Below are 15,878 nucleotides of genomic sequence, written 5' to 3'. Positions count from 1 at the left end.
AAATTGGAATTCTTAATACTACTTGGATCTCGCTCAGTTTTTTGCCCACTTTTATTGGTTTTCATAAATATGAATATTGCTGAACCAATTACTTTGTGGGTGCATCATTTACAACTATTGCATTTGTTTTAACTTCATTAAAATTTTAAACTGTCTCAGTGTTCCACAACACTGAAATGTCCTTTTCTGGTCTTATCAGGTATAAAATGAAGTTACCTGCAAATAGAGCCAGCTTTTCTTGAAATACCATAACAATTATATCCTTGAATTTCTGAGTCTGTTATTTTCTTTGCCAGTGGTTCTAAATGTAGTGAAAATAATAAAGGGAAAAGAGGACATCCCTGCCTGCCTTCTCTGTTCAAACAGACATTATCAGAGAGGACCCCACCCACCTTTTCACCTCTAATCCCTCATATATTGTCCTAATCAATCTTGTAATTTTATCAGGGAATGCAAATGCTTCCATTGCCCTACTCATAAATTCCCAGCTTACTCTATCAAATGCTTTGTCTGCATCAAGACCCACTAATAACAGTGGTATTTTCTTACTTTCAGCTTTCCTCTGGATCATCAATGTTTTGTTAATGTTATCAAATGTTTGCCTTGCCTCCTCTCCACAAAACCACACTGATCCATGTCTAAATTTTGGCATTACCTTTGCCATCCTTTTAGTCATTATAGATAAACACTTTGTAATCATGGTTTAGGATTGAAATGGGCCTGTATGAAGCTGAATCTGATGGGTCTGTACCCTCTTTGGGTATTACGGCCACCACTGATTTCTTCCAGGAAGTTGGTGCTTCTTCTCTACACTGTTAAGCAAAACCTTCCAGATGTTTATCGTTTTTTCCCCACCTAGCTTCCAGACTTCTGGAGGAATACCATCTATTCCTGGGGACTTTAATCTCCACATTTCTCTGCTTTATACAGACTTTCTTTTTTTTTTTTAAATAAGAAACATCTTTGTTAGACCATCACTTATGATATAGGCTATCATGTATTTGTATAAGTGAAAGCAAACCACAGCAACACAATCCTAGTTGCAAGCATTTTACATCACAAACCATACTGACACACTCCCATTTGCAAACAGTATACATCACTTATAATCTACCCACTTATTTTCAGTTAAATATTACATAGTTCATTTACGTCCTGTCTTCTTTTAAACCTCATTCCTCCTCTGTATGTATTGTTCCCACAATTCCCATTTTTTCTGTGTAGTTTGTTCCTACCCTTTTCTAAATATCTCAATTCCAGTTGTTTTATCTCTGTTACTATATTCACTGCTTCTAGTATAGCTTGTTTAGATTTTTCTTTTGCTTTATACAGACTTTTATAAAGTTTCCAAAGTACTTATAGTACTTCTACAGGATCTCTTATCTTCCTTATATGCTCCCTAAGCTTGGATTCATCCCTGTTTTCTGTTGCCTTAGTTGTGCTAAAGGTTTTTGTGCTCTGGCATTATTATCAAAAAAAACAGTTTCTTAACAGCAGTCTTTCAAAACTCATGCATTTTATTGAGGTAATCCTTTATCTTTTGCTTAGCACTCTGCAGTTGCTTCTGTTCTTGTTCTGTGAGATTCCCTCTGTTCTGCAATACTTTAACATTTGTCAGTCCCTCTAAATAATTATTGTTGCTTCTTAACCATGTCTTTCTTTTTTATATTCTCACCACTCTGGCTAGGCTTATAAATGCCCTAGGGCAGATAGCCTAGTATGAACCTATGAACCCTATTTTTTAACTCCACTTTAATTTTGTTCAACTCCCTAGCTATATTTTCAGAAGACATTTTTGCATTCTCTAATAACTTCCAAATAATTTCCACCTGCAGACTTGTATTTCACACCAAATTTAGTCAGTTTCAGACTTTTCACATTTTCTGTCTTACATAGTCGTAGGGCTATGCCTATGGACTTCAGCCCTACATAAATCACTCTTAAATTCAGACATTTTAGTTGCCTGTTCTCAAAGTCAAACATTTTTTGCATACATTGGAAGTTGCTACTTAAGTTCTGCCAGGCTGTCAGCATGATTTCTAATTTTATACTGACCTTTTTGAAGATAATTTCCTGCATTTCTTTTTATATAACACATTGCAAATCCTTCTCTTTTGTATGAGTAAACAAAATTTTGTTTTTCACAAGCATACTTTTGGTTGTCATGCCAATCAGCCATACCTGCTCCACTAAACTTTCTTTTAGAGTTGCAGTACACAGACTCAATTTTACTAATACATTTGTGAATGAAAAACTATCTTTTCTATAAGCAAGAATCATATTTTCCAAATGAGTTTGAATTCATCTTTGTACATCTTCCCATTTCCACGCAAGTTTTTTTTTAGTTCTGCTCCTTTAAGTTATTTTAAAATGTTGAGTAACTCTTTTTGAAAATATTCTATTTTGAAGCGTAAAATGCCTCCCTTGAAATTGTAAATTATAAAAACGTTTCATCTTAATGTTTAATGTGTATTTGGAATCTGTTCTTAAACATCTGTATTAAATTATCACTTGAGACATAGACACACATACATTAATCAAAACTGAAAAAAATATTTATGTACATTATGCATTACTGTATGTTTCCTTTCTTTACAACTCTCATTTAGTTCAACATTACATACATTGCTCTGTTCCTGCCTTCCCTTAAACTTCACTCCTCCTAATAAACATTATTTTGCTGGTATTGTTCCCTCAATTTCCATTTATTATCCAAATACTTCCTTATTTCTTCTTTTGCACTGTTCGGTTGCTCTTCTCATTTTTCTGCGAGATTTTCCTTATTCTGCCATGCTTTAACTTTTGTCAGCCCCTCTAAATAATTCTTATTATTTTTTAACTGTCTTTCTGTTTTATCTGTACTCTAGTTTTCATCTCCATTTTCATTTTATCCAGTCACTTGCTATCCCTTATGAAGAAATTTCTGTCTTCTCTACTAACTCTCAAATAATTTCCACTACCCATTCCTTGAATTCTTCTCTTTTTAACGGGTACATGGAAATACACCAGTGTCACATTGTTACTTTATTGCCCTGAATTTCTATCTTTTTTTTTTTAATAATTTTATTGGTGGATGATCTGAAGTATGTATTGGATGTGTTTCATTTAAATGCACATGCTAGTGTGAAATATAAATTCCATCCATTCTACTCCAGTTATTGTATCTTTTGAAGTAATGTGTAAATTCTGAGTTCCTGTTACGGAATTTACATTTTCTATTCCAAATATGTTAATAAATTCCTTCAGAAATGTTCCCTATTTTGATTTATTTTGCCTTCTGGACTCACCTGATATATACTCATTATTGCAAATCAAGTTCCACTCCCCATCTGTAAGTAATATTGCCACCTGAAAACTGATTTTCCTTCCAAAATTTCTTAAGCTCATAAAGTACATGCCAGTGTAATCCTCCTCTGCTGTCAGTAGCCCCTTGCTACCACAAATCTACCATTATTGTCTTTTTTCTGTTTCTATTGTTATTGGGAGCCCTTTTGCAGTCAGTATTATTACTTCCATTTTTCTTTGTCCCTGTTATTCTGCTGAGTATCCATCCTGAAATCCTCTCTTTGTGAAAGTCCCAGCCTCATTTCTTTCCAAATGTGTGCCTTGCAGCATTGTTATTTGCACCTTGCATTTCTTAATATAATCCAGTACTCTTTCTTTTGTGTCTGTACCTTTAAGGCCATTTACATTCAAAGATATATGTATAGCAAAGTCATCCCACCTACTGTCCATGACAGTTTTTTTAATGTGTATTTCCAGCTTTTACCTTACATGCGCACACTGTGTGACAAGCTAATCTTTTACACAGTTGTTTCTTCTAATCTCCTTTTGACCCTATGTCACATTGTTCAAGACATTTTGCTTTAATGGAACCCCTCAAACAAACACAAAATATATATGTTTTAAGAACAGCCCCATCCTTTAACTTTGAACCAGTGCACAAAATTGTGTACATTTTCTACAACTACAAGTGAAATTTAATCCTCCAGATAGGAGCTATTGCCCTAAATCGACAGCTTCACTCACAGGTATTTACCTAATCTAAAATTAAGGTTGCCCATGTTGTAGCACATGTTATAGCCTGTGTTCCCACTTGCACTGATTGCTGTTGGTTCTTTTCTTAGCTCTATTTCCTTCCCATATGTGAAAAACAGGCGGGTATGCTTTTAGAAAACATTATCTTTTACCCTATGAAAAGTGCACTGGTACTTTTAAATAAAACTAAATTGTGCACTGTTCTATTAAGTACATTAAAGTATTAAGGCTGGTGGGAAGGATACCATCTCTTACCACATTCCATAATTTATTTTTTACTGAACTGCTTGCTGAACTACCCCTGACATTGTCTCATATTTTAGCCCTTTCCCCTCTTATTACTTAAAGCATTTTACTTTAGTTTCAAAAAGACTGCGGTGGTGGTGCTGCAGTAGCGTTGTCGCCTCACAGTTTGACGTTGCCTGTTCGATTCTCAGTTAGAGCGTCTTCTGTGTGGCGACATGCATGAATGGGCATTCTTTCGTTGAAGGTTGTGCGTTAGGCCCAGCAAGCCAGCACGTACAAAACTCTACTGCCAATAATTAGCGGACCGGAGTTCCGCTGTGGCGACCCCTAACCGAGAAAAGCCGAAAGACACAAACAAACTTTAGTTTCAGAAAGGGCATCTGTTTGCCTTAAACGTACAAATAAACCACATTGTCTTGCATTTTTGTAAGGTTTGCACACATATCTTTAAAAATAAATTACCAGTCTTTACTTGTATGAAGCTTTTCTTTTCATACCTCTCAACTGTCTGGATTTTTGCAGACTATGTAAGTTTTGCCTAATACTTTTGCTCTGTTTCTTATAAACTGTGTTGCTTTCTGGCAAATCATTGCACTTGAAAGTCAGTAAATGACAGACGTTTTGAGTTTCAGACTTCATATCCCTCAGAAAAATGCAAGCTAACACAAAACATTTTATTTTGTTAACTTTCTAAGTTTAAAAGAGCAATGTTTAAAATATTGACCTATTTTTGGGACTTTTGGCCCCCATTATGTTTGGCTTTGGCTAGATATCTTTGGGTAAGTGGTTGAGGGGTATCTATGCTTCACTCTGCTTTGCTGAAACAGCCTTTACCAGACTTTTGTTGTCTAGGCCTTGAGCAGGTCTAATAACTTAATCTGCTGCAGAACTGTAACTACAGCAAGAGGAGGGAGGAGTTTAGTACTAGCACTGACCTGTAAAATCGCAGGGATGTGGTAGTTTCAGACATGAATGCTGTTACTGGAACAGGAATTGAGAAGTGTTTTTTTTGTTTTCAACTTTGGGATGACCTTTTTTGATGAAGGTAACAAATTTGAAGATCTGCACAGGGCACCAGATGAATTAACAGTTTTGGTCTCCTTATATAATTTGATGATTGCTTTCTGAATCTCAAACACTTTATCTCTTACAGTTCTTACATCATTCCATGTGCTTCTTGACTCCACCACTCATTTTCTCTCAGTCTTTTATTAGAGGTCCCCACCTCATTGACAGCTGTGTCACCACTTTCCCTGAGGCTGCCACAGCTTCTCTACTACTCCACAGCTGCTGCATATCTTTTATCTCAGCAGCCTTAAAGAGCCAGTGCTTCATTTTATCACACTGCTTTGTGGTGTTTTCTGTCTCCAACATAAATATATGTAAACACACCTGAAAATATTTTGTTGCTACATGCGAGGATTGTTCATTTGGAGATAATTGGTAGTCATCTTCATAACCACTATAGTTACGCAGATGTGTTTACATGCCATTTAAGGTGATATATTGCAGTGGTCACTCTTTTTCCCATGTAAATGGGCGTCTTAGCAAAATGCGAGGAAAGTGAAGGTTGACACAACCCTTATTGTATTCATTTTGCTTTTATTCATTGATTTAATTTTGTTGCCTTTCTTTAACGGTTTCTCATTGTGATAAAATGTCAGCACCCTTTATTGCAAACATTTGTGAATTTATTCATTCATTCATAAAACAGTATCCTGAAATTTTAATTTTGTTTTCTTTAGCAGTTAAGTTTCTCATTTTGATGAATTGCTCATATCACCCAGTCACACACATTTATTCATTCACATTCCTTTACACACCTATTCATAAAAAAGTCACCTGACATTTTTTTATTTTTTTAACATTTGTTTTTCATTGATGTGAAACATTTGCTCCCCTCTGCTGCATGCAGAAATTCCTAATTCATTCACACACCCATTCATAAAACAGTCCTCTAACAATTTGTTCATTTGTATTGCATTTGTTTCTCATTGCTATGAAACATCATCGCCTCTCACCTCACACAGTAATTAATTCATACACCCATTCATAAAAACAGTCAACTTATATTTGCCCCTGCCCATTCATGGTATCAGCATATGTTAACATACTCTCACACGTACAAAGCCAGTTAGATACAAGGGGGTTTATCATTCATAAAACACATTAATTCATCTTTCCTGCAAACCCATTTATATCTCCTTAGCATTCCATCCCTTCCCCTACAAGAAGTGACACCTAACTTAAAAACGGCTGAGATAAGAAGGCAGTGACAGTACTAAGAAGGAGTGTAAATCAGTGATAAGGAATTGTGTGTGAATGGATTTCCTGTGTAAACTTTATGTGGGTTGTGGTTCTATGTACTACAGACAAGTCTTCTAAGGACTGCATGGGAGGTCTGCAAGCTGTACCTTGTTGATGACTTACTGGATATTTAGAAGCAGTACTGAACTAATGAAACTCAAGTAATTTTTACAAGTGTTAATGTGAGAGTGTTCAATCTCGCCTTTGTTCTTCAAGCTCTGCATCGAAGCTCGAGATCACCTAATACCCACAATCCCCTCTGCCTTTACCTCAGATCTAGTTTGCCTCAGATAATATTTAGAATTTTATTCTTATTTTTTCTCTGGTACTTTAGTATTAGAAACTGTTTAATAATAATTTGTGTGAGTGTGGATAGGTATAGTTATAAAACTTAGTCAGAGTTCTCTTCGGGGCCTACCTCCACTCTTTGGATTTGACAACTAGATTGACACATTACTGGATTTGACAATTTTACCGGACTTGACTGTTTTTCTGGATTTGACTATATTTCACCTATCTTTGACATGTCTGAAAAGGCCAAATCAGGTTTCAAACGTTGCCAGTGTGGGCAAAAAATGTCAGTAACTGACAACCATAGTTCCTGTGTCTACTGTCTTGGCCCTCTCCACCTGCAAGAAGACTGTTCTATTTGTCATTCTTTCAGTGGGAGTGTCATGACAGATAGGCGCAGGAAGTTAATGGACAGGGGTTTATTAAAACCTTCCTTTCAGGAGGCTCTGGATGCTTCTGACCAGGCATCCAAGTCCTCGCTCTTCCACTAAAGTTAGATCACCGGTTCCACAGACGGCCGAGTGTTCAACTGGTGTCAGGTCTTGGAACCCGTGATGGAGCACACTATTGAGGTCGGCCTTCTAAGCTTTCCGATATCGATGTGGACCGTGTGGTGCAGAAGTTATTGGAACATTCGCCCTATCCAAGCTTATTTCTGTTTCCACCCAGTTGGTGTCGAAACTTGAAGGCCTCCCATTGTCTCCATCCGTTCCTCCTCCGAGACCTGTCCAGTCTTTGGAGCCGGAAGAGGTTGATCTACTGGTTGTGGAGCCCTCGGTCCAGAACCGCGGTCTGTTCCTTTCACCTCGACTCCGGTTCTGACTCTTCCTGTCTCGGGATTCTTCCCATTTCTTCAGAACCGGAGATTCTTCACCCGGGCCTTCGATCTTATGAGGAAGGTGTTGTCTACCCAGACAACCACATCAGTAGAAGCATCCTCCCTGTAAAGGACCGTTATCTTCCTCTGCACCAACGGCCACATCAGGCGTGTCTCAGCCACCCCTGGAGGTGCCCCTCCCTCGGAGGCTTCTTAGAGGTCCCTAGGAAAAGATTGTGTAAGAGGAGACACTTAGATTCTCCACAGGAATCTTTAACATCCGATACTGACTTGGATGAGTCAGAAGGGTCCCCAAAGTCACCGAAGATGTCTCTTTTCTGACATCTTGAAGATTCTTAAGCAGAGAGGTGATTGGCAGTCCCTCCCCCCTTCTGAGGATGAGTCAGTACTGCTGAAGGCATTTGGTGCTCGCCCTTCCTCCTCCTGGGTCACTCCCCTTCTTGAGTTAATGGGGTTGAGGAACCAGTCCCTAGGAAGCCTAATAAGTACATCACTGCACCCCAAGACAAGGCTTACCTCACTAAAGGAGTTCCAGTAGATGCAAAAGGAGATGTCGGAGTCTTCCTCATCTGTCCATCCACCTAACAGAGATTCTAGGACTATGGACAGTTTTAGTTCAGCCCTGAACTATTTGACCCATTTTACACGCGGATCTAGTCAAAGAGTTGGGAGATACCCTCCAGGGTACTACAGATGCTGCGGTCTCAGAGAAAGTTTCGCACATCTAAATACCCTACATCCATTGTTAACTCATCCATGAGGCTGATATCATCAGCGATTGCTCCTCATAGGCAATCCTGGATGCGCTTATGTTCGCTTATGGGAGCAAGTCTTCTTTTCTTTACTTACTCCCCATTTGATGGTGCCACACTTTTTGGCCCTAAAGTAAAGGAGACCCTTACCCAGTGTGAACAGGAGGGAAAGACTCTGTCTGCTGTCGGAGTCCGTTTTTCCACCCTTCCAGACAGGATCTTTCCCAGGCACACAGGGTGATGCCCCTCTAGAGGCAGAGGAGGGGCAGAGGTGGAAAACGCCCGGGTGGCAGAAACCAAGGTGACAGGGATACCCCGGTAAACCTTTTCAGCACTCCTGAGAGGAGGCCCGACTGTCCTGCTCTGGAGGCAGTCGGGGGTCACTTAGCTTTGTACCCTCAGGCCTGGCAAAACATTACTACAGACAACTGGGTAAAAAGCGTTGTTACCAGAGGTTACAAAATACCATTCCTATCCACCCCATTCCAAAGAAAAACTCCCAGATGTACCACAGCTATAGAAATTTCTAAGCTGCTAGAAAAAGAGTCATCCAACCAGTCCCAGCGGACCAAATAGGATTCGGAACTTACTCAAGGTTCTTTTTAGTTCCAAAGAAGACAGGGGACTGGAGGCCGATTCTGGACCTAAGCAACCTCAACACCTTTGTCAAGAAGGAAAAGTTCCGCTTCAATCGATCCTTCCATTCTTACAGAAGGACCCTGGATGTGCTCAATAGATCTGAAATACTACCACATCAAAATGGCCACAGGGATCATTTGAGCCAGTCACTACCAGTTTCAGCCCCCCTTTTGGTCTGACCTCAGCCCCAGGGTTTTCACCAAATGCATGGCAGTGGTAGCGTCTCATCTGAACTGGCTCCTGTCTGCCACCACCAGGCGTCAACTGATACAGGCCAGGGATTACACCCTACAACTTTGTACTCACCTAGGAATTTCCATAAATTTAAAATCCTTACTACAGCCATCACAGCATATCTTATTCATAGGAAATTAGATATCATTTGGTTCTAAGGCTTCCTACAGAAAGGATAAAACAACATCTCTCTCCTGCTGTAAAGTCCCCGCAAAGCTGGTTCTGAAGGTCTTGGGTCTCATGGCAGCTTCTCTCATTGCTATACCATTGGGAAGACTGCACATGAGAGTTCTACAATGGCTCCTGTTTGCACAATGGTCATTCCAACAGGTACCCCTGACTCACGAAATTCTGATAACAAACACATGCAAATCACACCTAGCTTGGTGGCTTCAGACTTGCAACCTTTCCAGCGGAAGACCATTTGTGCTACCCACACCGTCAGCGACTATAACCACGGACGCTTCCCTGATAGGGTGGGGGGGCATCTTTCAGGGACAGACAGTCCAAGGCGAATGGACCAATCTGGAGTACAATCTGCACATCAATGTTCTAGAGTTGAGGGCAGTGTTTTTAGCGTTGCAACACTTTGCTCCCCTTCTTCCTCTAGGGACTATTGCAGTTCAGACAGACATGTCCGTAGTCTGGTACATAAACAAGCAAGGGAACCAGGTCTTATCAACTATGCAGAGAGGCCATGAGAATTTGGCAATGAGTCCACGGGTCGCTTTCTGATCACATCCCGGGGTCATCCAACGTCATAGCCGACAGGCTCAGCAGAGCAATACTGTTGCCTCGTGGTCCCTCAAACAGTCAATTGCGAACATGATATTTGGCCAGCCTTCCTGCGATCTGTTTGCGTCTCCAATGAACGCCAAATGCAGGAGCTACTTTGCCCTATTACCCTCCAGGAAGTCCCCAGGCCTGTATGCTTTTCCTCCTTTTCCCCTGATTGCAAAGTTTCTGCAGAAAGCCAACAACCTTCAGAGGACGATAATCCTCATTGCCCCATTCTGGCCTCGTCAGATTTGGTTCCCCTTTCTATTGCATCACCGCATTCGGGACCTTGGATGCTGGACCCAGAGCCAGATCTACTGACTCACTCCGTCAGGAGTCCCTCACCCATCTCTCGAATCACTCCATCTAGCAGCTTGGCTGCTTCTAGCCAGGTCTGATTCCCTTACACGTTCAGAATATTTTAGTGGCTTCTCATAAAGCTTCCACTACAAAACCTACACCAGTAAATGGAATTTGGGCTAATTCACATAATTTGGACCCTGTTATAGCCCGTTGAACAAGATCTTGGAGTTTTTGACAGCGTTGTTTCATGAAGGCGCTTCTCCTGCTACTTTAAGAGTGCAGTTGGCTGCCATTTCTAACTATCATGTGGAAGAATGTGGTGCGCTATTATGGCTCACAGACTTTGTAAGGCTTTTAAAAGGATCTTTTCATATCAGACCACCACTTAGAAGTCCTACATCAGCGTGGAATTTGAACCTCTTACTTTCTAAATTGATGTTACGCCCCTTTGAACCAGCCTCAATTTGCCCATTGAAATTTTTATCGTGGAAAACTCTATTCCTGGTGGCCATTACATCCGCTAGTGTCTGAGCTTCAAGCTCTTTCTATTAAACACCCTTATTTAATTTTCCACTCTGACAGAGTATCCTTCGCACTAATCCATCCTTTCTCCCCAAAGTTTGCTCTACTAATAATATTAATCAGTCCATTGAGTTACCCACCTTCTTCAAAAACCACTCTAATAAATTAGAGTATATGTTGCACAAATTGGATGTCCATAGACAACTCAGATTTTATTTGGATAGAACAAAAGATCACAGGAAATCTGATCAACTGTTTGTAGCCTTTGCTGACAGCAGAAAGGGTGTAGCAAACAAACTCTTTCCAAATGGCTAACTGATTGTATCACATACGTTTATGAGGCTTCTAATCAGCCATTATCAGTCAAACCTAAAGGACATTCTACGAGATCAGTGTCTACATCCTTAGCTCACGCAGCTTACCATTAGACATGATTTGTGCGGCTGCTACTTGGGCTAAACCACATACATTTATCTCTCATTACAAAGTGGACAGGGTTTCTAGGGATAGGGCAACCTTTGGTTCCACTGTGCTCAAGAACGTTCTCCCGTGAGTTCCTCAGGATCATGGAGCTAGGAACAAAGGCGAGATTGAACACTCTCACATATAGAAGTTATGTCCTTACCATAACGTTCCATGTGGAGTGTTCATCTCGCCTTTGGGTTATACCACCCCCTTCCCACCCTTAGGAAGAACGTTTGATTTGGTGCCTGGTCCGGAGTATTCTCCTTCTGCAGTTGCATTAGTTGTATTATTTGATACACTTGTGTATATATGTATATATATATATATATATATATATATATGTATATAGATAATCCTATCATTAGGAAAATTTTTGGTATGTGTGTGCTCTCTATGACTGGTTTGCTTGCAAACTAGATCTGAGGTAAAGGCAGAGGGATTGTGGGTATTAGGTGATCTCGAGCTTCTTCTCGATGCAGAGCTTGCAAACCCATGTGTAATAACCAAGGCGAGATGAACACTCCACATGGAACGTTATGGTAAGGACATAACTTCTATTTATAGGTTCATAGATAGGTACTAGGCTATTTGCCCTAGGGCATATATAAGCCTAGCCAAACGGTACCCTGATTTTTGCCACCCAAGAAAATTATTTTCCTGTGCCCCTGCCAAGCAGAGCCACAGAAGTGATCCCCGGGGTGAATTTCCTGTCTCCCATCCAATCATCAAAATTTTTCTTGAAGAGTACTAATGAGCAGCTTTGTTTGATATAGAGAGGTAGTTTGTTCCAGAGTATGGGAAGTCTCTGGGACAGGGATCTATCCCTCCAGCATGTTCTGTTTGTTGTGGTGACAGGGTTTAGGTTCCTAGAGTGTGTAGCTTGGAGGGATTGGGATTTCTTTAAGTGGAGCATGTCCAACAGCTCTGTGTTTGACATAGCTTTGTATATTAGGCAGAGATCGCCTCTGAGTAGGTGATATGTAACAGAGTAAAGCTGGAGTTTTTTGAGACGGTCTGCATAGGGCATCTGTTTGAGGCCGGTAATCCTCTTTGTGAGGTATTTCTGCAGCCTTTCCAGTTGTTGTAGATGTCTTGTGAGGTAAATACCAAAAGGGGCATTGTACTCTATAATGGGTCTAATGAGTGATGAGTAGAGGGGGAACAATGACCTCTTTTTTTCCTGGATGAGAAACCTTTTGTGATGAGGTGTGCCTCGTAGAAGGATTTCCTGACTACTGTGGCGATGTGATTATCAAAGGAGAGACTATTGTCCACCTATGTCCCAAGGTCTCTTATTATACTTTCAGTATTAAGTAGACTACCGCCTATGTGGTAGTTCATGGGTACAGAGTTTTTACTAAAAGGGATGACAATGCACTTTTTGGCATTGAGCTTGAGGCCATGGCTTTGACATCAGGCATTTGTCTCAGTGAGGCCCTTTTGTAGGATGTACACATTGTTAGGAGTTTTGATTATGGCTCCTAGTTTGCAGTCATCTGCAAACTTTGTTAGCCAAAGACCTTCCGTGTTAGCCTGTACTTCAGAAAAGTAGATACCAAACAGGAGAGGACCTAGGACTGAACCTTGTGGAACTCCACTTGTCACTGGTCGGAAGTTGGATTTAGAGTCTGCTACTTTCACAGTGTGGGTTCTGTCAGTGAGCTAGTTGGCAACCCATCTTGTGACATAGGGATTTATGCCTAGTTTAGTGAGTTTATCTATAATTCCAGAGTGGGGGATGGTGTCAAAAGCCTTGGCAAGATCTAGAAAGGCTGTGTGAACCACCTTACCCTCATCTACGGCTTTGGTGACCGCTTCAAAGAAGTCTATCAGGGTTAGCAGACATGATCTGCCTTTTACAAACCCAAACTGTTTAGGATCCAGAGTTTGGAGATTACCAGTGTCATTGTTTATAAGTTTCATGATGATACGTTCCATAGCCTTGCAGACCAGGCTCGTCAGGCTACTGGGGCGGTAGTTCCCAGGGTCCGTGGTGGCTCCCCCTTTGTGGAGTGGGATAACTGTTGCTGTGCACCATTCAGTGAGCACAAAGCCTGAGGTGAGGCTATGAATTGAACATGGCACTTAGGTGGGGTGCCAGTTCGTTCCGTAGTTCATGTAGAACGCAGCCTGGGATGTTGTCAGGTCCCATGGATGCTGTGTTCTTGGCTTTGGAGAGTGTATTTTTTACCTGTTCAGCTGTGGTTACAGGAACTTTGCATTCTTCCTGTATAGAGATGGGCCCTTTAGGGGATGAGAGAGAGGTAAAGTTAGCACTGAACCTATCTGCCAGGATGTTGGCAATATCAGTTGGTTCTGTATATTTCGTGCCATTGTGCTGTAACTCAGAGCAGATCTGAGTGTAGCCATTGAGATTCTTAACATAGCTATAGAATGCTTTGTGGTTGTCTTTAGAATCATTGGATATTTTGTTTTCGTAGCTAGCTTTGTAGGGTTTTATGAGGGATCTCAGCTTCTTACTGAGGCTGACAACGGAGTTCCTCCAATCATGGGATTTTACTTTCTTTTGCAACAGTTTCTTTCTTCTGTTGTAGAGTTTGTTTATAGCAGGGGACCACTAGATTGGCTTCCTTTTTTTGGAGGATAGCATCTTGGTTCTGTTAGGGATTACATGATCCATGCACTCGTGTCAGTGCTTATAAAGTGCAATTGTATAGGATTCAGCAGTCGTACCTCTATTGTCCGTCAGCATGGGTGTCGTGAAGTTTGCCACTTCTGTCTTAAGAAGCGTGAAGTTGGCTTTGGAGAAATTTTTTACGGTGGTTTCCCTAATGGGGGTGAGATGTGGATGTGTAGAGTGATTAGCTTGTGGTCAGATCTGACCAACGAGGAATTGACCTCTGGTGTGGAAAACCGGTTGCCCATGTTGGTAATGGCCAGGTCAAGGATATTGTTGCCCCTGGTGGGGGGTGTGGATAAGTTGATCCAAGGCGCTGGAATTTATGAATTCCAGAAAACGTTGAGCACAAGAGTTGGTACATGAGTAGTTTTCCCAGTTAATGGTGGGGTAGTTGAAATCGCCCATTATTAGAGTGTTAGGTTGTACCCTAATATTTTCCAGTGTATCAGGAAATGAGGAGTGGGAATCCTGGGGCATGGTGGGGGATCTGTAGCAAGCTACAGTTTGGATTGCGGTCTTGCCCAGAGTTATTTGCACTTGGATAATCTCGGATGCATTATGCTGAGCAACTAGCCTGGAGGTGTGGATATACTTAATGAATATGGCAACACCTCCGCTTTTAGTGCTTCGGTCCAGGTTAGGTGGCCAAAAGGTGTGATGAATTATAGCCTGGTAATGCAGGGGTGCTCCCTGGAGCCTTGAACCAGGTCTCTGTCATTTTAAGGAGTGCCTCGAGTGAGTGCATTTTGAGGTTTGGACTTCTAGCATTAAGTAGCATTACCCTTAGATTTTGCTTGCTTGTACCTGTTACGGTGGTGAATTTGTCATTTGAATCTTGCCTAAAAAAGCACTGTAGGGGTGGCAAGAGCCTTAGCCAGTATCCGGAATCCCAAGGGTGACAGATGCAGGCCATCTCTGGCAAAGCATCGTGGTTTGTCGATCATGTCATCCCAGGCAGACAGATGAGGGATCCCCTTAGAATGACACCAGAAGCTTAGCCAATTGTTGAAGTCAATCATTTTGTCCTTGTACTGTGATATCATTCTGGGTGATGGCAGGATGCTACTCAGGGCTAAGGTCATACCTGTGTCATGTCAGAAATGTAAACCACTGTTTAGTATATAGTACTGAACAGCTTACGCCTTGGGATTTTTCTAAAGAGGGAATCATTATTGCTGTACTTCAGTCTGTATATTTCTTTTGAATAAGCATTTATGGTTCTTATGTGTAACATAAGTAAGATTTTATATTTAAATTGGCATTATACACTAAGTTTCTGTCATACTTTTCATATCTTGGAAGAATGACTGTCATTTTGCCCTTTACTTGAAGTTTTCTGAATTTGTCATCTTGTGAATATGGTCATATTAAATAGCAGAACAGTGCTGCAGGTATTTCTACACTCATCGACCCATTGAATTCAGCTGGTTGGTTATGGCTCTTTCTAGATTGCTTTAAAAAGCTTCAGAAGGGCCTTTGTGTATGTAAGCTGTTAAATTGTTTAAACGTGGTAAGGTGAGAGCTTGATTAACATTTCTTTATTGCACTGTTCACAGATTTGTTTTCCTGTTTTTTTTTATAGTGAACATTGATCCATCAAGAAGATATTTGTACCTTCAAGTTAATGGTGGAAAGGCTTTCCTAGAACATCTTCAGGAGCCTGAACCTCTACCTGGTCAGATTTGCCCTACCTTCATCTTATACATGCACTTCCGAAACCAACGATTTCGTTCCAAACCTGTGCCCTGTGCATGTGAGCCAGATATTCAGGATGGGTTTTTACTTGAAATACATCGAGACAGTCTAGGTAAGAATTGTTGACATA

General features: G+C 40.8%; 1 protein-coding gene across 1 annotated transcript in view; it reads left to right on the top strand.

The window, feature by feature from the left end:
• Nucleotides 1–15,878, top strand: part of CEP76 (centrosomal protein 76) — a 1,583,298-nt gene that overhangs the window by 296,313 nt on the left and 1,271,107 nt on the right. The window contains exon 4 of the mRNA XM_044067192.1: nucleotides 15,636–15,860. Within this exon, the coding sequence (XP_043923127.1) occupies nucleotides 15,636–15,860 (225 nt within the window). The remainder of the gene's footprint in view (nucleotides 1–15,635; nucleotides 15,861–15,878) is intronic.

The sequence above is a fragment of the Protopterus annectens genome, chromosome 3.part1, assembly GCF_019279795.1.
Source record: "Protopterus annectens isolate FY-2018-M chromosome 3.part1, PAN1.0, whole genome shotgun sequence".
In the NCBI taxonomy this organism is placed as follows: Eukaryota; Metazoa; Chordata; order Ceratodontiformes; family Protopteridae; genus Protopterus; species Protopterus annectens.
The sequence above is the reverse complement of the archived record's forward strand: the minus strand, read 5'-3'. Positions and strand labels throughout refer to the sequence as shown.